Below are 21,685 nucleotides of genomic sequence, written 5' to 3' on the forward strand. Positions count from 1 at the left end.
ACTTTGAAGTCCGGCCTTTCAGCGGCAGCAGCGGGCGGCCGCTGAGCTCAGGATTTGCTTTGGTTGGAGCATCGGCCGTGAATCACTTTTTTTCTTTTTTTTTTACCACAGAGAATATATTGATTTCCACAGGAAGACGCTAAAACCCCAGAAAATCGGGGCTGGGTAACAGGACACCGCGCGGCAGAGAGGGGATTTCAGCCGCTCTGAGAGCCTGTTGTGTGTTAATCGTCCGCTCAATCTGCAGAATCTGAGCGTCGAGCCAAGTTTGAATACTTTTATGGACGGTCTGAGGAGGCAGAGCGGGAGGCGGCGGCCGGGCCAGAGGCTAAAGCTCCAATTGGTCTGAAGCCCAGTGTGTGTTCTGCTGCTGGAGGCGACCTCTGACCTCTGGGGGGGGGGGGTCCAGTCTGACTTTCCCTTTGTGATCGTTATAAACATTAACGAAGCTAGACTGATCAGCACTGACTGTCTGTATAGCTGCAACCTGATGGTGAGCTCAGCTGACTATTATTGATTGGTATCGACTGGAGCAGCTGGAACGATCAGATCTGGATTTGATGTGTAGGAAACTGAAGTTGGATTTAAAGTGATAGTTTGGGGGGGGGGGGTTTCGACACAGGTGTGTGTGTGTGTGTGTGTGTGTGTGTGTGTGTGTGTGTGTGTGTGTGTGTGTGTGTGCATCAATGTGTAAGAAAGTGTTGTTTTCACAGGAAGTGAGTATTTGACCAGATGTTGGATTGTTTTGGTGGCCATTTTGAAAAGTTTCTAAAACACAAGGTTCTTGGTGTTTCTGTCACTTTCTACAGTGATGAGAAGAAAAAAATGCATGTGTTCTTTTAATATTAAAAATCAATAATAATTTATCCATTTGGTGTCACAAGTATCAATATTATATATCATCTTTACTGAAAAACTCCCACCATACATTACAACACTGTTAGATTTAAATCAAGGTTCATATTCAACTCGCTCCAATGACTGGCTTACTTTTAAAGTCCCCCGGGTACGAACTGAACTTGGTAAATCTGCATTTTGCTATGATGCCCCTGCCTCCTGGAACGATCTTCAACTCACACTTAAAATCAATGCTCCTCCATAAGAATATCATCTCAAACCCCTTTACCACAGTCTGTAACTGTTTTTACATTTTGAAATGAATCAGATGTATTTAACTTTTGTAACTGTGTTTTATCCTAACTATATGTGACTTGTGCTGTGCATTGTGTTTCACTTTGAATATTGCTGTGATCTCGACGACATTGCAAATGAGGGTAAAACCTCAATGTCTTTTCGAGAATAAATAAAGGTTTGAAATAGCCTATTAAATAAAATGAAATTTAAGTATTGATCCACACACAACTAACACATACCAACTAAACACAACTGAGTGCAGTTCATACCACTATATTTATCAATAAGGAAAATACATCACATTTGATTATGTAGCCTACTGATAATTCCTAAACAAAAAAAATCCTATGAATGTTATAAAAATGAACATGAACTTGCATTAAAATATTGATTATATTATAAAAATTAACATGAACTTACATTAAAATATTGATTATAATATAACTAATGTATCAATAAGGACTGCATTTACACCTGCACAACACTTTTAGGTAGCCTACATGAAGAGGTGAAGAGAAGATGCATGAGAAATCATTAGCCTAGCTTGAACTGCTAACTAGCATACGACACAATCAACACTATCAAAACGCACACCTTTTTTTTTTTTTTACCAAATCAGACAACAGAAATACAATTAAAATGTGACCCGCTCTGGCGAAATGAGTCGGAAGTCGCAACGTTCTATTTTTAGATAATGAGCTGATAACGTGGAAAATCAATAAAAACTCAAAAAAATTTTTTTTTGCTAATTTCAAAGAAATGACATTCAAAAACAATCTCCCAAAGTTTCATAGTCCAGATAATTGAGGAAAGGCACGTAAATGACGATTAAAGTTGACTTACAACTTTTAACCCTCTAGAGAGGAGCACAACATGAGGCTAAATAACTTCTGAACCTGATAGGGACGAGCTGTAAACTGCATCTGAATCGTCAGATTCTCCGCTTTCCGAGGGTCCTTGAATGGTGCATTTATGACAACAAGGGTAGCCACGTGAAATCACGTAGTACGGGGCCAGATGCTCAGCTGAGTGGTAGCAGCGATGCTAAACCGAGCGTAGCATCGATGCTAAACCGAACGTAGCATGCTAACGCTTGCAGATGTTTTACAAAACATGAATTATCTTCTGAACCGTTTATGATAGAGACGAGCTGTAAACAGCATCTGAATAGTTACACTCTGCTTTCCGAGGGTCATTGAACGGTGCCTCTACAAGGTACGTGTAATCACATGGTACTGAACAGACGCCAGATTCACAGAAGGCTTTAAATCAGAGACGTTCTAAATTGTTTGAACGCATTTTTCTCAGGTTTTCAATCGAAAGCAGTGAGTGGAAGACCATCATTAAAATCGCCATATCTTAAAAACTATCCAATGTATGACTTTGACTAGGGTATCATTTTAAAGCTTATTTTCTCCTCTTTCCATTGATACCAAAATCTCAATTTTGAAATTTGGGTCACTGCGACTCATTTTGCTGGATCAGGTCACAAATGATCAAATCTCCCCAAATGAAAGATAGTCTACATAAAAATAAATATAAACATTGGGATTACGGATAAAAATTAGCGATTGAGCTAACAGCGGCACATTTACTGTAGCCTACATGGCTGCGGAAACTGAGCACTGTCCCTGATTTACAAATAAACATAAATAGAAATGGAATATGACATATTCTGCACAGGAACAGACTTTTGGTTAAATATAAACCAACTGGGTTTATCTAAGGTCATAACCAGGCCTCCTGTGTAGTTACAGTAAATATTATTGAGGAGTAAATGAGAGTCTGTTTTAACGTTCAGAAGCTCTGACAAAGACAAGAAACATTTTAACAGTGAAACTCGATCGTGTCCTCGGGTGACTGACCTCTGATTCAGTTTGGAGGAATCTGTTGTTGTAGGTCGGACGATCGACATGTGGTCAGGGACGCTGTTCAAAGCCACAGAACTTTATTATTGTGTCAGCGTGTGTGGACAATCAATGGACAAAGACACACAAACCACACACACACGTGTCCTCCATTAAAAAGGAAAACACCACAGTAGAAGAAGAAGAAGACACTAACAAGTATGCGACCCGACTGAAACACAACACGACTCCTCGCTTCCTTTTAATAGGTGAATGAAACTGCATCTGGGGGTCGATCATCAGTTGAGGGCCCTTTGTTTTCATGGAGATGTGTTTATGGAGCGCTCGCCTTAAGAAGTGGAAAACCATCTGTGTTGGCGAGGCGTTGTTTTCTCGGAGCGCCACGCCGGCCCAAGGTAACGGGCTCTTTAACGAGGTGTCTTTACGCGATGGGCAAGTGGCAGCGCTGCGGGCCGCCACGAGGAAGAGTTTACGAGTGACCACACAGGGAGGCGGCGGTGGGGAGGGGGGCGGGGGGGGTTGATAGAGGGCCCCTGATATTTACTGCGAGTCTGTTTGGGGTCGTTTACGGCCTCTGAAAACACAGAGAGCCGAGGTGGATATGAGGATCAGGTAGACCGAGGGAAGGAGGCGTTGGCGTCTTCGTGATGATGTTGAAGGTTTAACAGACGACGAACAACTGCAGCCGTTATGGATGTTGGACTCATCTGATCATCAGAGCTGGAATGACCTTCGCTCCTCCATCGGTCAGGACGAGTCCCAACAAGTCCCAACAAGGAATGATGAGGGTTTTCTCCTCTGATCTACCATCTTTGTTCTTATCTTCTTCTGGAATTTAGGCAGCAACAGGTCAATCTAACGTCTCATACGACTTATTCTAGAGGGTTATGGTTATGGTTATGCTAAGGGTTACTTAAGTCGGAGAAGGTCGGACTAATGGACGCAAAAATATAGAAATGTATGGTCGGAGAAAAGGGAAGTTGGAAAAATAGGAAGTCCGACAGACGCCATGTGCCCCTTTATACTTAAGTTAGCATGCTAACTAGCTAGCCCTGTTCAAATTGTTTTTGCCAAGTTACAGTTGCAAGAAAAAGTATGTGACCCCTTTGGAATTACCTGGATTTCTGCACAAACTGGCCATAGTGTGAATGTTGAACATGGTGTGTTCAATATGAAAAACATGAAAACATATAATTGTTTGTGTGGTATTAGTTTAAGCAGACCGTGTTTGTCTAGTGTTGTGACCAATTTCTGCAGGAATCCAGGTAACTCCAAACGGTTCACATACGTTTTCTTGCGGCTGTATTTGCACGTTAGCTGCAGGGATTGAATCCTGGTCCCTGAATGCATCACAACTCAGACTACTGGTAAAGAGCTAATATGATAACTAGCTAGCCTCAGTCCAATCAAACTGTTTTGCAGTGCCAGGCTGCCCTGCTGTGCTGCATGTTTTAAATCCTTGTCCTCCAACACATCACAGCTCAGATAACCGCTGGTACAGAGCTCATGTTCACATGCAGCTCATTCACATTAAGCCACACCCCCTGTCCTCTTTTAATATCACACATAAACCTGACGACCTCCACTCCACTTATTTATGAATCACTCCCACCGTTTCACAAATAAATGTTCCAGTGAGTAAATGAACACCAGCCCTCATCATAAACCCCCGACACCAATGCAGCATCACACCAGCCATGTCGCTTAATCAGTTAACCACGTAGCTACCTGACGGCCGCTATAATGAGCTGCTAAATGTATAAAGTTACACTCGATCTGCCCTAAATGATGTAATGGTAAATTTATCTGTGATTGTACAGTTACACGTCTGATTTTCACTTTGGATATTTTCCTGGTATAGTTGAAGTTTACAGCTGAGACGTTAAGACTCTGCAGAGCGAACACTGAGCCGATACGTTTCAAAACAGCTGCTATAAAGGTGGTAACATTAGAGGGATTATCAGACCTGCGGAAAAACACTGGGAGTAAACATGTGCACACTTGATCCCATCCTCCTGACAGTGGTGGACAGTAACGGAGTAAATTTACTTGAGTACTGTACTTAAGTATACCCAGAGGATTTGTACTTTACTTGAGATTTCTTTGGTACTTATTACTCTTACTTGAATACATTTCCAAGACAAATATTTTTACTTTTACTCGAGTTAATTTCTAGGAAGGCTGAAAAGTGCTCATTACTTTCAGGTCTGCTCGTTTTTTTTTTTCTAAAATCCTATTGGACACACGCTGTGCTCGTCAAAGAAGGAAACCCTAACCCCTAAAAGCAGCACATCAGTGCATGGGGTTTTAAAGAGTTAATTCTCCGAAACAAGAGTTAAAAGGTCCTGAAATTCATTTAGAAAGAATTATAGTAATTCATTGATGTGAAAAATAAGAAATGTACTCTTACTTTTACTTAAAGTAAATTTAAAAGCATGTACTTTTGGATACTTAAATACCTTTAAAAGCAAGTACTTTTTTACTCTTACTCGAGTATGTCGACTGAGTAAATTTTGACCAGTATTTGTACTCTTACTCAAGTACTGGGGTCGAGTATTCTGTCCATCTCTGCCTCCTGATCTCTGATGTTGTTTGCTATTTTTTATACCCTAAAATATCTGCACTTAAAATCTCTACTGGTCTTCTGTTAATAAGTTTGATAAGTTCCTCCTAAAGCCTTTTGAATCACGTCTGCCATGTTTCCTGGATGAAGCGATTGTCTGCAGACTCTCCCTCTCTGAGCAGCAGCAGCAGGACGGAGGTGAAGTGACAGCTCCAGGTGGCGGCGCCGGGCTTCAGAGAGGACAAGAGGCAGAGCAGCAACTGTTGGCCCGACGCCGGCAGATAAATAATAAACCGTCTGTGAGCCGAGCGCTGCTGAACAGAGAACAAGAAGTGATGTAGGGAAAGAGGAGGAGGAGGCGGAGGAGGTGGAGCAGTTTTAAAACCTCTGCACTTGCGGCTTGGCACAGATCGATCGGGCCTGGATTTTTAATTGAGCATATGTCGCGGTGAATATTTTGACTTTTGAGCAATGCAATACAGACGGCGGTGATTTAATGCGTGGGGGGAGCGGCCAATGAGCTGAGGAGCACGTGCAAAAAGGCCAAAGACCACAGACATGAAATCCTGTGTGTAAGAATAAGATTTCCTCTAGTTAGTATATTTCTCTTCACTTTGTAAAATCTGCTGCAAGTCGTTAGATTTGACTGAGTTTCTTAATTGTTTTGGGTAAAAAATTACGAAATGTGAGTGTATATTGTAAACTGTGTACGATTTGAACTAAATTTTTGAATTATATAGTCGAACCATCTTTCAGCTTTATTTGGCGTCAATAACCACCTGACAACATTAAAGCAGAAGTAAGTGATATATTTGTGTTAATATAAGTCTTAAATAGTTATATCTTCCGACAGCAATCACTTACATAGAGTGTTTGGACTGAAACACGGGTCTCTCAGTCCCTCTGCTCTGCTCTGAGCCCAGGAGAAAACATTTATCGTATCCTACAGTTTTTATCCAATGAGGAGAGAGAACGGCATGCAGGGCTGTGTGTGCAGCCAAGGAACGCCGTGAATGTGGCGACGTAGCGACGAGGACTGTTATGGTGCATTCAAGGAAACTCGTATTTTTCCGACCGTGAAGTGGTACCAGTTCGATCTGGTACGAGTTCACCGGTCGGAAGTTACGAGTGGCCGTTATAGTGACTTTCACTGGTAAAACAGGTCGGAAAAACACGAGTGGGTTGCCTGAAACGCTACAAAGTCGTAAGTTGTGACTTGAAGCTGTAATTTACGATTTCAAAAGCCTGCCTGGAACGCAGCATTAGCGAAAACGACCGGACCACTTACTTCTGCTTTAACTAATGTTAGTGTTTCTATCTGCTAGCTTAACGGAGCTATTTGTAGTTGGTCATTTGTAGGCTACTGTTTCTTTTCATTTACTAAAGTTAGCTAGTCTTGGACTAGCTAGTTGGTTCAACAACACTGACTTGATAACATTGCTGAACTAATAACATTGTTTCTATTCATGCTGCGTTCAAAACAACTCAGAAAAAACTAGCTCTGAGTTGTGAAAAATTTATTCGAAAGTCGAAAATTTACAGGTCGCAAATTCGGGTATCATCTCAGAGCTCCAACTTGACGTCAGTGACCGCACAGAAAATGGCGACCCTCATTGTTAATAGTAAGAAAGGAGTTGTGACAAAAGTTATTCGTCGATATTTTCTTGCATCTTCCAAAATAAGCACAAATAGCTACTGCATATGTTTTTTGTGTTCAGCTAATCAGCCACAAACTGTTTTTGGGCATCCATGTTTTTTCTCCTCCAAGTTAACCTGTAGCCTAGCGCGAACACTATGATGTCTGAAATTTCCGAGTTGGAGTTTCAACTTCTCGGTTACTTCCAAGTTGTCTTGAACTCAGCATTGCATTTAACTGGCCACTGGACTCATCCCATCAGAAATAATAGTAGAAAGTGGAGATGGAAAAGCTCTTCTGTGTCGAAATGTGTTAAGAAAAAAGTTTGACAAGTTCAAATGTGATTTTTAAGGCCTTTATTTCAAGATGCACATTTTATCAGTAGTTCTTATATTACTTACCACAGCTGAAATGTTCCTTTATTTTACAGATTCCACTTGTATTAGTTATCAACCAACCTAAAAACAACTTTTTTTTACTTTTTTTTTACTTTTGTTTTGTTGAAAGATGTTTGTTGAACGCTGCTCACTGCGTTGCGTCACGGTGAGAAATGTTTCCCCATAAATAAAATTGACTTGACTTGACTCCACAGCTATTTATATCTAAAACCCCAGTAAAGCTGTTTGTGTGTGTGTGTGTGTGTGTGTGTGTGTGAGTGAGAGCAGGGTAAATCCAGTCAGGAACCAGTCTGGACAGGATGGAGTCCACAGAGCTCAGGTTTTACTCTTCCTGCACGTTTACTCTTCACGTTCCCGAAGCTGCACGCCGTGAACATTTGAAACTTCAACATCCAATCACTCAAATTAAGTAATTTATTCATTAATTAACTGATTAATGAAATATTTAATAGGCTTACTTTGTTCACTTTCACTTTAACAGCCTTTGGACTTAACTGTCATGCTGTAACCTCTATTGGCAGTATTTTACGGTGGCCTAGAGGGCTCAACCATAGACTGTAAAAAGAATGGACGTAGCGTCCGTGACGTCACCCATGAGTCGTTTTTGTTCCCGCCCACTGGCCTCGAAGCAGCTGTCCACGGAGCTGCTCAGACCTGTCACTCAACGTTTCTGCGCCCTAATTGGTCAGAGTTTTAACCTTATAACAGTAAAACGGCAGAGTTAAAAAAAAATTCACCCCCCTCAGAGTGTGTGCGGGGGTAGAAACTATTGATTGAGACGAAAAAACGGTCTGACACCAGGCTTTTAACATGTTTACTGAGGATGTAAAGTCGGCGATTTTAACATGGGGGTCTATGGGGAATGCTCCCTTCTGACACCAGCCCCCAGAGGAATCCGAGGGGATTGCAGTTTTTTGAACGCGGAAGTGAGCTTCATTTCTCAGACCGACAACTGCCCCCTTGGGCTCAACACATTGCAACACACAGCAACTTTAGAAAACAAGTGTTTCTGGGGACACAATAAAGTGAGGGACCGGTCTGAGGCCTTTAGTTGTTGTTCTTCTTGACTTTAGAAGTTGTGCAGACAGCTTCCTGTTAGTGGGTTTGACAATAAGCTGAGTTTGTTTGGTTTATTAGGAAGTCACCATCACATGATTTACATGGTATGGTACAGTCATATGGACTGTTAGCTTAGCATTAGTCATTAGCTTGATCTATCACTTTTTGTGTCACCGTAAACACTTCTGTTTTGTTCTGAGTTTGTGTTGCATGTGTTGTCACATTGATGAAGTTGTTTTCTGAATTTGTGGCACCTTTGTGTCTCTGCATGTGTTCTAAAATTGCAGTATTGACCTCTCAGGGCCACTGTAGAAAATGGTTTGGTAGGTATAAGTTTGTTTTAATGCAGTTTTTGACAATTTTAACTCATCCTGTGGAGGCATTTGCTTAAATAAATCACAAACTCTAATCATTATATATGATGTTTTCTGTCTTTTTATTGGAATATCTTGATGGATCAATGGTGTATTTTAATAAAAAAATGTCCTGCATTAGCTGTATTATAGTGGTCATATATCTCCTGCACTTAAAATTCAAAGTCTGAGCGTTGATCCGTGGAGAGTATCGGCGGATTTTCTGCAGTTCTGAATATGTTGTTCGCAGTTTTAGTTTGACGAGTCCGAGCCTGGACGAAGCGCTCGGTGTTGATGAGTCACCTACTTTGCGAGGGAGATTGACGGCCGCTGGTTTTGATGCCGTGACGCGACAACAGATCACGTGTTGTGTTGTGTTGCTGCTGCCGGATCGAGCGCCGTCTTAAACGGCTCGACGCTCCAACTGTGACACGGGGCATCAGAGGGAGAGGGGCGAAGCAGCTGGGCGACATGCAGCCCAGAGGGGGTGGGGTGGTTGGCCCCTCCCTCCCACCGTCTTCCTTACCCCCCGTCTCTCCATCCAGATGCCCCACGATGACAGAGGCCCCCGCCATCGGCCGCAGCAGGACACTTGGCACTGACGTGAGCTGTCGGTTCTCCCGGAGGCTGGAGCGTGCCAGGCGACAGCTGCAGGGCTCAGGGTCTCTACACATAACAACCCCCACCACCCCCCCACCACCACCCCAACAAAAAACATCACCATTAACCCCCACCACCACCGCCGCCGCCCGAGCCTCCTCCATAACCCTCCATCCACGCCAGGCCACGCGGGGCAACGTCCTCCTCAATACCACCATTGTTGTGCTCGGGGGCCGACTAAGCCCTCCATATCAGAGGGATGAAACCCCCTCCTCACACACACACACACACACACACACACACACACTTACACTTAAATACACTTACGCACACACTCACAGCCGCGGTCGTGAGTGTGGTGGTGTGTTAACACAAGGCCGAGGATGATGGACTGGACTTTGATAGCTCGGCAGCTGTTTGCGGTGTAGAAATGCAGCGGAGAAAATCCACCGTTCAGAAAATATAACTGCAGAAGTTGAAGAAGAAAATATAAAGTACAGAGGATTAAACTGACGGCTCTTTGTGTCGCTGTTCTGTTACACACTTTTATTTTACATCAGTTGTCGGTTTCTCGATTTCCCTCCACGCTGCAGAACAAATTTTTGCAGCTTTGCTAGCTTAAAGGAGCTATTTGTTGCTGTGGCTAACGTCAGCATGAACAGCTGTTTACAGAAACATTGAGTTCAGCATAAACAGTTTATTTATCTTCAATCTGTTTCGTGTGCATAGAAAACATATAGAAAAAGACAAAAACAAACACTTTTACCACCAAATGACTTCATTATCACCAGTGTTATATCAGATGCATTAAAGGAGTAGTTCACCAAAAAATGAAATTCATTCACCCTCATGCTGATGAATACTCGGGAGTAGTTTTTTATTCCTCAAAGTGCATCTGGAGCCCTGGGAGGCTTTATACTTTAAACTTTATATGAGAGTAATAGCGCCCGACACTAAACGTCCATAAAACTATACAAAAACCCTCTAATATTCCTCCACACTGCTCGTCCACTGCAATCCACGTGTCCTGAAGGGATATAGTCCAGAGTTTACTGGAAACAACGTCATCGAGGCAAGTCTGGGCATGTCCGTGACTCTGCGTGCATTGCGTGAACGTGAGAGCGCGCCCCAGGCAAATTCAATACAGGACTGTTTAGGCTGTAAAAATGTCCTAAATTACGTTGTTTCGAGTAAACTCTGGACTATATCCCTTCAGGACACTTGGATTGCAGTGGACGGAAGTGTCTGCATGGGTAGCGCTAAAAATGTCCCCGATTTTCATTTCAGAAATCTGGTCAGATTAATCTAAAGGAAGCATTGTAAGTTAATTGTCTTCTTCAGCCTGTCTCATGTGCACTAACATAATAAACAGACAAAAACAAACATTTTTACCACCAGAGGTTGTAGCTTTTAGCTTTTGATAACATTTATAAAGCTTTCTAAGATTGTTTTTTGTCTCAGAGCTGCACTGATCACCAGCGTCTGTTTATTTCAGACATATCAATGTGTAGAAACAACATTTTACACTTTTATTTAAACCAGCCGTCAGTTTCTAGATTTCCCTCCATGCTGCAGCCAGTGGGTTTTACTCCTTTTTACCTTCAAGGTTCAGGTTTTGATCATATGACTTTGTTAAAGTCTGTCTGATTGTACGTCCACATCAAAACAATAAACAACACTAAATATAGTAAAAATTTTACCACTTGTTTTTATCTGCTAGCTTAAAGGAGCTATGCAAATTAATAACATAGCATCAATGGCTGTTTACTCGCTCTTCTTATTCGATGTCTCTTCTCTGATTGGCTGTTCAGTTCTGTTGCAACTTGTGGAGTTTTACATAGTCTGCAGTCTATTTATCTACACCATATTATTTCTTATTTTATATCATCATAAGTTCTTATATTCTCCTCTCTAGAAGTTTCTCTCGGTGTGTTTGTGTGATTTTGTGAATGAAGCACAAACAGCAGCTAAAATAAAACTCAGTTACGTAACGACGGGGTGAAACCATCCGATCAGTATTTACTGAAAGTGAACGCAGCACTTGTGCAACTGTTTGTGTGTGTGTGTGGGAAGGAGCCGGGTTATGTAACTGGTATGTTGCTATGGACACCACTTGACCTCTGACCCCGGGGGTGAGTGTCAAGAGGAGCCCGATGACGCTCCTGCTCGGTGACTGGCATGTCACGCTACGTGTCCCACAACTCAGGTGTCACGCTGCTGCTGCTGCTGCTGCTGTTGCTGTTGCTGCTGCAGAGGGGGAGGGGGACTGGGTGGGGGGGGGCTGGAGGGTGATGTACTGAGCGCGTGCAGAACAACCTGATAGTGAACACCGATCAATCACCAGGCGGCAACTTTATAGATCTCATTACTCGGCCTTTACAGCGGCATGACGAGTGATTCTCCCCCCTCCTCCCTCCTCCATCGCTGACGACACGTTCACATTCACCAACACGAGTTTAGGAGGCGTTCAAGTACAAAACGTGTCGCCATGTCCTGCACTCTGGAACAGGAAGTTGACGCCGCCATGTTTTACTACAGTCTGACTTATGTCTATTTAAATTGAAATCAAAGCGAAGCATCAGTTCACTGTATTTATTCATCACCAACCCTCCCACATTTAAACTTAGTTCAAGTTCAATTTAAGTTTGCTCACATCTTTTATCCCTTTAAATGTTAATTAGCTGTATGTTAATGCTAAATGTCTATACTTTACACATTTAACTGTCTTGACTTCTAGAAATGTTACACAACATTTTGTGTCTGTTTCCAGTCGAAAGCACCTGGCAATATAGGCTTCTTTTCTCATATGGGTTAAGGATGTGATATAACCCAAAGTGTTTTTTCATAAAATTGTACTTCTATGTACAGGAAAATAAATTTGGACTCAAATTTGAGACATCATTTGACACATTATTTAGAAGAAAAGAGGTGTTTTTAGGATCAGTCCTACTCAGTGTTGCCAAAATGCATTAAAATTTAAATATAGAAACACTGCAAAAAAAAACTGTAGGTAGATCAAATATTGAATTTTCATCCTTCTTTTGTGGTCACACCATTTGACATTTTCAGGGGCATTCAGTTTCACCATTGTTAAAAACTGGTTCAAATGTCATTTCAAATGACATAAACCCCACTACAAAATGTACATTTGAACAAATATCTAATCTTGCTTACCTTTATTTCTCTCTGACCAATATCTTGATTGCTAATCTATTTTTTTTTTCTTAAAATACTTGCTAATGTAGGAAACACAATTTTCTTGCTTGACAAGAGGAGAGATCACTTTTTTATCAGTAACTTTCCTTGTTGATTCTCCAGATGTGGTCTTGGCGCCAACAACATAAAAGTTAAGATTATTGTTTGAGATATTTAAAAAAAAAGAAAAAAAAAAAGATAATAAAACATTATTCATATACATATTTTTTTCCTTCTTTTGCAAATAATGTCGGCCTGCTGGTGGCCTGTGAAGGTATTGCGGACTGAGAACCACTGCGGTACTGCGGACTGAGAACCACTGAGTTACAGTCGGTGAGGTGTGTGTGTGTGTGTGTGTGTGTGTGTGTGTGTGTGTGTGTGTGTGTGTGTGTGTGTGTGTGTGTGTGTGTGTGTGTGTGTGTGTGTGTGTGTGTGTGTGTGTGTGTGTGTGTGTGTGTGTGTGTGTGTGTGTGTGTGTGTGTGTGTGTGTGGTAAGGTGCTGATGAGGTGGGTTCCAGCTCCTGTGGGGATCATGGAGGATCCTGTAACAGTGCGGTCTCAGTGTCAGAGCGAGCTGAGAGTAAATCACACAGTTAGAGTGTTTCACTGACACACAAGTGTACACACACACACACACACACACACACACACCCACCTCACACGAACACTGAGTTCTGAGAAGTCTCTGTGGAGAATGTGCTGGTGTTGAGGACGAGTGAACTTCATGACCAGGATCAGAAAAATGATGAAAGTTGCAAATTCCTCCGACATTCTCATTTACTTACAATTTGTCTTTAATTATTGTTGCATAATAATGGAAAAATACCTAAATTAACATGTTTTAAAAAAAACACATTTTTATTCACGATTTCTAATGTGAAATGGGATTAATATTTTACATACATGACACTGTGTATTTCACATATTGACTCTGTTTTGAAATCTTTAATTCTCACATCTAAACTGACTTAGAAACACAATGTTATGAATTATGAACAAAAGCAGGACTTTTCGCCTCAGAGGTTTTAGATTGTAGCTTTTAGCAGCATTTCTGGAGCTTTCGGTCACATCACATGATCTTCACAGTGTTGCTCAGTTGTCATTGGATTATAGAAATTCAGATTTTTATTTTAGGATAATATCCATATGGACTAAAGTCAGTTTGGTGGAGTGAATGAGAGATGATCTATTGTTATTTCAGAGATATAAACATGTACCTTACACACTATGGAGTATACTGTACTGTATGTTGATCTATAAACGACAGTGTCGTAATTTATAAACAGTTACTGTTGAACACAAAATGTATATTTTATGCTATAAAATGCTTAAAAATCTATATTTTTATCGGGTGTTTTTATTTTATTTTATTTGTTTGTTAATTAAACTCTCAAATCATGTCAGACTCTGAAGTCTCCAGCCTCAGTTTCAGCTGTCGTTGTCAATAGACTATATAAACTGAGTCTGATCTAGTTGACACATGGAGGAGACTTTTATTTTGTTGCTTCCCGTTACCACCTGGTTTTCAGATTACAGGTTTGTGTAGTTCAGGTTCATTCAGTAAATACAGACGTTTGTAGTTAGTTGCATGTTACAGCTGTGAACACTAGAGGGAGCTGTTGACTCATTATTCTCCACACTGAGCAGCAGCAGCAGCAACGTGTTCTCAGGTGTAATTCAGATTTTAGAGTTTTAAAGGAAAATAATGGAATTGATCTGTGATCAGTTTTGCTTTTATCAATATTCTAACTTTACTGACCTGTGAGGTGATTAACAGATTAACATAGTTAGTGTCATTCATGAATCTACATCACCACACACACCATCAGTGCAGTCAGTCAGTGAGTGAAGGATCAGATCTTCTCTGACTCTGGTCGTATTGATCAGCCCTGTGGTTATTCTGGTCTGGTGACTCTGATCAATAATTAATGAGCTGCTCCCACAGATCACGGGAGATTTTTATACATCCGGAAAACAAACAAACACCTGAAGACTTCAACCTGCAGTGAGGTTCCTCCTCCATCTGGTCAGGTTGGAGGTCGAGGTTACAGTAAGGTTCGTTGTGACATCAAAAAGTCACAGGAAGTAGAGGCCGCTGTGTGGAGCTTTAAAGCAGAAGTAAGCAGAATATTTGTGTTAATATAAGTCTTAAATAGTTCTATCTTCCGACAGCAATCACTTATATAGAGTGTTTGGTCTGAAACACAGGTCTGTCAGTCACTCTGCTCTGCTGTAAGCCGAGGAGAAAACTTTCCTTGTATCCTACAACCTTTATCCAATGAGGAGAGAGAACAGCATAAAGGGGCGGTCCTCTCTGTGTGTGCAGCCAAGGGATGCGCGTGAATGTGGTGATGTAGGGACGAGGGCGGGGACTGCTAACTCCATCGGCTGACAGGAAGTTAGCCAAAACGACCGGATCGCTTACTTCTTCTTTAACATAAGGTGTGTTTCCACTGCAGGAGTTCCTGAAGGAGGGGGTAGGAAGTAACTTCTACAGGAACCGTCCTCTCACTCGGCCCTCTCAGTGGCCGTGTCTCCACTGCAGACAGGACCCACCGGGCTCTTATGGCGACGGGCGACAGTTTCAATCATCACGCGGTAGTTGTGCAGCGTTTTTTTTTTATTTTTTTACTGCTTTCGTTGTTTTTTTTTTCAGCAGTATAGACGCTTTCTAAAAATAAAAATAAAAAGATTGCCGTCTCGATCGTCACGTAATCCCGCAATCGTGTATGTATCACACTTTCTTTTTCTTTTCTTTTTTTTTACCAGGCCTACTGCTACTCTCGTCTTTTACCGAGTTATTCTCTCTTTTTTCCGTCCGTTTTTCCGTTTTTAGTAACGTTGGGTTTTAAAAATGCCGCTTATTTCGAGGCTTTCTTCTCTTAGCGTCACATCCTGCTTTGAGTCTGACCAATCAGCACAGAGTAAATCTCAAACCCCACCTGGACTTCTTCAGTGGAAACGCGCCTATAACTTCTAAACCCACTGATCAAACCGTGATGAGAGTTCATTAAATTGTTGTTCTGGTTGGACCGGACTTGGACGGGACAGTTGGATGATGATGATGATGATGATGATTGTGTGTGTGTGTGTGTGTGTGTGTTTGTGCGTTCTCCTGAGAAATAAAAACACACACATGGCCACGTCTGTCAGGTGTCGTCGTCCTCGTGCCCTTGAGCCGGACTCTGACCTCAGACCTGCTGCTGCTGTTCAGGACGGATCCGCCCACAGGCGACAATAATTAATACGACCAAGAGAGTGTGTGTGTGTGTGTGTGTGTGTGAGAGACTATTCAGCTCATTGTCTCAGTGTGTGTGATTCATCAGTGTGTGTGTGTGTTGGGGCATCATGTCACTGCTGGCCTCTCTCTCTCTCTCTCTTTCTCTGTCTGTCTCTCTCTCTCTCTCTCTCTCTCTCTCAGCCAAATCTTTTTTTCTCCTCCGTCCTCTCTGATTGGTCGCAGGAGAGTCTGTCTCCAGAAATCACTCTAATCCTCTTTAGATAAAACAGAGCCCTCGTCCAATCCGCTGCTCCAATCCCTCCCCTCCTCTCTCTCTCTCTCTCTCTCTCTCTCTCTCTCGTCCTCCATGGGGAAGAGGAGTTTTTAATCCAAGTGGATTACGTTGCAAATTGGGCGACAGTGGAGGCGAGCGTCTGGCTGCAGGCTGCTGGCGGTGCATCCTCCTCCTAAATATCTACAAGGTGGAGAAATTAACCCGCTTGTTATCTTGGAACAACCTGGAAGAAAGAAAAAACAAACACAGCCGGAGGAACCTGGATCAGAGGAAACTTCTCACAGTCTTTGTTTTTTCCCGGAGACCCTGAAAGCACCACTTTCTTCTTCATCTTCTTCCACTTAAAAAAAAAAAATCTGCTTCTCAGAGGTTTAAAGTTTTCTAGAAGTTTCCCCGAGGATGATGAGAAGATGCCGGGAGCCGATCCAGTTCATGCGGACGTGACAGAGAGGACTCTGGGTCTACAACCCATGGATGTGACCACCTTCAACACCTTCATCTCCTCCTCCTCCATCATCATCATCATCATCGCCTCCTGCTCGCTTTAGCCAACATGAGGAAACCGTTTCCCACAAACTCCTCATGATCCTCTCAAACTTTCAGAGCTGAGTCCCATGTTTGTGAAACTTTGTGAAGCGATGGAGGAGGAGAAGAGGAGGACGCCGACGCCGCCAGTCGTGAAGCTCCTGAGGATTCTGGGATGTTTCCTCCTGTGGACTACGGCGGCTCAGGCTCAGATGAAGATCCCCCCGGAGACGTAAGTCCAGCTCGGTCCCGTTTCACCTCGATCAGACGGAAACGTCCCGTTTGTCTTTTGCATCATTTTAGACACATTTACCCACAATGCACCCTGATGCTTTCAATATGTTTGGAAATATTTAGATCTGAAGTGGAATTTGTGGGTTTGAATGCAGCACAAGGGTTGAACAGTGTAGTATAGGAGTAAATTATATGCTAATATTGATAAGATATCGTCTTTTAAACAACTGAAGTCATGATAAAAGTCTGAGATAAAAGGGGACAATGGTTAAAAAGTAGGTTAACTGTTCATTTTTTATGCAAATATCTTTCATTTCTTGGTTTTTAACTATTAAATAATGATTTTTTATCTGTAAAAGTTGACATAATCTACTTTTTTAGTCGCATTTTCATTCAAACCAGTAAAACATTGGATTCAAAGCCGAACCCACAACAGGGGAAGCTGAAGCGCTGTGATCTGTTTATAGAAATCAGTTCCCTTCCAGTTAAATGAAACTTCAGACAGCAAACGACTCCCAGAATGCACTCTGTTTTCAGAGGGGGGGGTCCTGAGGGGATATGTTTGTGGCGACAGGCTGCTGCAGTTTTTCCCTCAGGACTCGGAGCTGGAAGCTGCTTCACCTCCGTCTCTCAGACTCCAGGTGCTGCAGCTGCAAACGGCTCCAATTCACTCAGTCACGTCTCATTTTTAGTTCAACGAAGAAGAAAAACTAAACTTTAATCTGCTGCAGTTTTAACTAAACTTAAGTTAAGTTTATTGTTGTCATTGCATAAAACATATACAACAAAATTTCCTTCGGCAGTCTCCTATAGCAGCAAAGAAGTATAAAGTGTCAAATAATTAAGTATTTGCACACATATAAAGTGCAAAGTGCCAGTGTCAAATACATAATTATGCATCAACATATTAAAAACATAAGCTAGAATTTTATGTGTAATTATAACCAGAGAAAAACAGCAAGAAACAGATTCTTTAGATCCAGAATCAAATCTGGTTTTCATGACAGGAAAGAGAAGAGAAAGAGAAATGATGCACTCTTTGTTCCCTTCACAATAAAACAGCTATCAGACTTTTCAAAATAAAAACCCAACTTCATCTCAACAGCATAAAACAGATATTAGCCTACAAAAAAGAAATTCAGCTGTGAATAACATAAAACTCCATATTGTCTTCCTCTATGTTTTATTTGGAGCGTCGATCTCTAAGACGAAATATAAAAACCAGCTCGTCTCGTCTCTTAAAAGTTTCTCTCTGGAGACACAAACATTTACCTTTGCACAACATTTAGCACAACTCCATCTCCCAGAATTCACCTGTGAGTCCATCTGGAGTAGATGAATGAATCTGGCTGCGAGCGGATGAATGTGGGAGTCGTTTCAGTCTCAGAGCGTTTTAGTGGCTTTTACTTTCCATTTTCACCAGAGTTGTTGCAGCAGCTTATAAACAGAGTCACAGTCACCGTCTGTTCACACTGACCTCCATTTCACTTCATTCACATATTGCATTTTTTTATTCTAATGGGATTTTAATGAGACAAACATCTCTCTGTTGAGACGTGATGTCCCACTGTTGTGTCTGTAGTTCTTCTCTGTATTTTCCGATGCTAACGTCCAGCGTCTTTAGCACCGCTGCAGCTTCATTTCATTTCATTTATTGGATCTCCATTAGCACCAGCACATTAGCATCTATTCTTCCTGGAGTCCAAACATTAAGTCGAACTTGTCTATTATATTCTTCCAAGTCCATCAAGGAAAAAGCAGAACAAAAACAACTAATACAGTCACAACACACAGATACAATCATACAGTAGAAGCAGACATACACAAGACACAATACACCACTTGTACAATACAATTCAGAATCAGTAAATATATACATACAAGGGGAAAGCAATATAGCAAAACATACAGATACCAAAATCCTTCCTGGTGGAGGACAAACACACACACACATATACACACACACATCGCTCTCCGTCCTCCATCACCATCTGTGGGCCAACATGGCTCTCTGGCCGCCGGCCACGCCCCCGGCCGCCAGCCGCCAGCCGCCCCGGTCACCTTCTCCCCTGACCCACATTCACCACCAGGACCACCACTGTCAGTCTTACCTAAACCCCTAGAAACATCAACCTCAGCTGCCATTTGGTTTCAGTTGGACTCTAAATGTTGAATTAAAACCTGGTCAGGACCTTTAACCTTAATATTACAACTCTATAGCAAAAACATGTCACAATAAAACAAGTTATAGTTTTGCAGTGGAGTTCTCCAGCTACAGTCTAAATACATCCACATCAGGTTGATTGGTGACTTTAAATTGGGCCGTATACTGTAGGTGTAGATATGAGTGTTTGAGGTTGTTCATCTCTGTGTGATTGACAGATGACCTGTCCAGGTAAATCCCACCCCCACCCTATGTCAGCTGCAGGATTAGCTCCAGCCCCCGTCAAACTGCACAGATGGAAGGTCGGCCAATTGGATGGATGGTTAATAACGTTTCTGTTTACCTGACAATGACTTTATGTAACTGTACATTTACACTGAAAACGGTGAGAAAACCAAACAGGAAGTAATGTACCAGCGTCTCTCTGCAGAAAGCAGCTGTATGTATGTAGTAGTGTAGTTCAGTGGGCAGCCAATCAGATGCTAGCATGCATGCTAGAGCTAACCCACAGCATACTTTGCTTGACAACTTAATGTGAATCAGACAGTTAAAGTAACTTTTAATAACAGTTTTCTAGTTGCAGTCTGTACATCCTGGGTGAGGGATCCCTCCTCTGTTGCTCACCCTGAGGTTTCTCGAATTTTTCCCTGTTAAATGGGGTTTTCTATGGAGTTTTCCAAAGTCAATGTGAGGGTCTAAGGGCAGAGGATGTTGTTGTGATGTCTTTGAGACAAACTGTTTGTAAAAATGGTCAATACAGTACAAATAAAATTGCCTTGCCTTATAATAACAGTTAAATAAAGAGTTTTATACCAAAAGTCCTTGTTGACCAGGACTATAGCACAAAGTTTCAAACCTCAACAGAGTCTGAACCTCGAACCGTATGGGCCGATTGTTTTAAAAGCTGACGACCAATGACCTGTTGATTTCTAATCTCACACTTTGTTTGCATTGGCCGTTCAGATCCAAGTCTAAGTTAGTGTTGTGGTACTCGAGACTGGTCTTGGTCTCAAACTGGTCTGAAGACTGGTCTTGACCACATTTTCAAGGTCTTGGTTCGGGATTGACTACATTTTTACTTGGTCTTGACTCTGTCTCAACCCCCTCAAAGTCTTGGACCTGGTATGCTCTGGTCTTGACTCGGTCTAGGGTTAGGTGGTCTTGACTACAGCACTACAAGTTTATGAATTAATTCATGAATGTTCAAGTTTACCCATCCATCCATCCATCCATCCATCCATCCATTCATCCATCCATCCTCAGGCCTTAGACATCTCAGACCAGATGAAACAGTCTCTCCTTGCAGCCTTGTAACCCTCCACTGGGAGCTGCCCTGGAGGTTTTTTCTCACCAAATACCAGACACCACCTCACCTGACTCCTGTTAAGCTCCCGGTGATGGTTCAGGTTTGAAACCCTGACTCGCCGCAGAGTGTTTCTCCTACTGCAGGTTGTACAAACGTCTAGTTCAACAGTATCTTATCTGATGTTGCAAACCTTCAGCAATGAAGCTGAGAGAGTCTGAGCTCAGTTTCCATCACCGTTTGTAATGATTTGACCCATAAAATGTGGCAAATTTCCGACTTAAGTCTTGGCTTTTAAGGTTTAAGTCCTACAAGTTAGAGCAGAAACATGGTGTTCACATTACAAAAGCATCTATTTTGGATTTAAATCATCTGTAATCATCCTGATCTAAGATATTATGACCATCCAGTCTGTCGTCTCTGTCCTCTGAGCCTCGGCTTTCTGTGTTTGTTTGTTGTTACATCACCAGTGACTGTTTGACCTTCCTGTTGGTTGTGACTCCAGATTCAGATGATGATGCTGTGTTCAGTCTGTCTTTACGTCGTCCAGGTTACAGTCAGATGTGAGTTTAATCTCAGATCTGGTGGACAGATCAGCTAATTAGACTGTGGAGGTGATCGTGATGGAGGATTTATTTTTTGGTAGTCGGGACTGGAGAGTGATGGGAAAACAAGGAAGATATTTACCCTGCCTGATATGAGCTGTGCAAACTTTTCAGAGACTGAAGTGGTAAAGTGAGCATCTTAGAGAACCTGACACAGTTCTTCTCTCTTTATATAATATCAAACTGACTCTATGATGCTGAGATCAGATCTCTGTGGGGACCAGACCATCTGTTACTGTACAGGACTGAAGACGGTTCTGCTGGATTTGTGTTTTTTTATTTAAAGCTCCATACAGTATAAAGGTAGATGTTTGTATTAAAGCTCCATACAGTATAAAGGTAGATGTTTGTATTAAAGCTCCATACAGTATAAAGGTAGATGTCCATGTGTAGTGTGATTATAGCTCCATACAGTATAAAGGTAGATGTTTGTATTAAAGCTCCATACAGTATAAAGGTAGATGTCCATGTGTAGTGTGATTATAAAGCAGCTCTAGGTTCTATATTAATACTGTGAAAGTATCAAAGCCTCA

The 21,685-nt window shown here is 41.9% G+C and overlaps 1 protein-coding gene across 1 annotated transcript in view; it reads left to right on the top strand.

Annotated features, from left to right (window-relative positions):
• Positions 1–16,633: 16,633 nt before the first annotated feature.
• Positions 16,634–21,685, top strand: part of LOC146986132 (voltage-dependent calcium channel subunit alpha-2/delta-4-like) — a 71,477-nt gene continuing 66,425 nt past the window's right edge. Inside the window, exon 1 of the mRNA XM_085779788.1 lies at positions 16,634–17,078. Within this exon, the coding sequence (XP_085635914.1) occupies positions 16,936–17,078 (143 nt within the window). The 5' untranslated portion in view covers positions 16,634–16,935. The remainder of the gene's footprint in view (positions 17,079–21,685) is intronic.

The sequence above is a fragment of the Trachurus japonicus genome, chromosome 6, assembly GCF_045865225.1.
Source record: "Trachurus japonicus isolate A0001 chromosome 6, Traja_1.0".
NCBI classification, from domain to species: domain Eukaryota; kingdom Metazoa; phylum Chordata; class Actinopteri; order Carangiformes; family Carangidae; genus Trachurus; species Trachurus japonicus.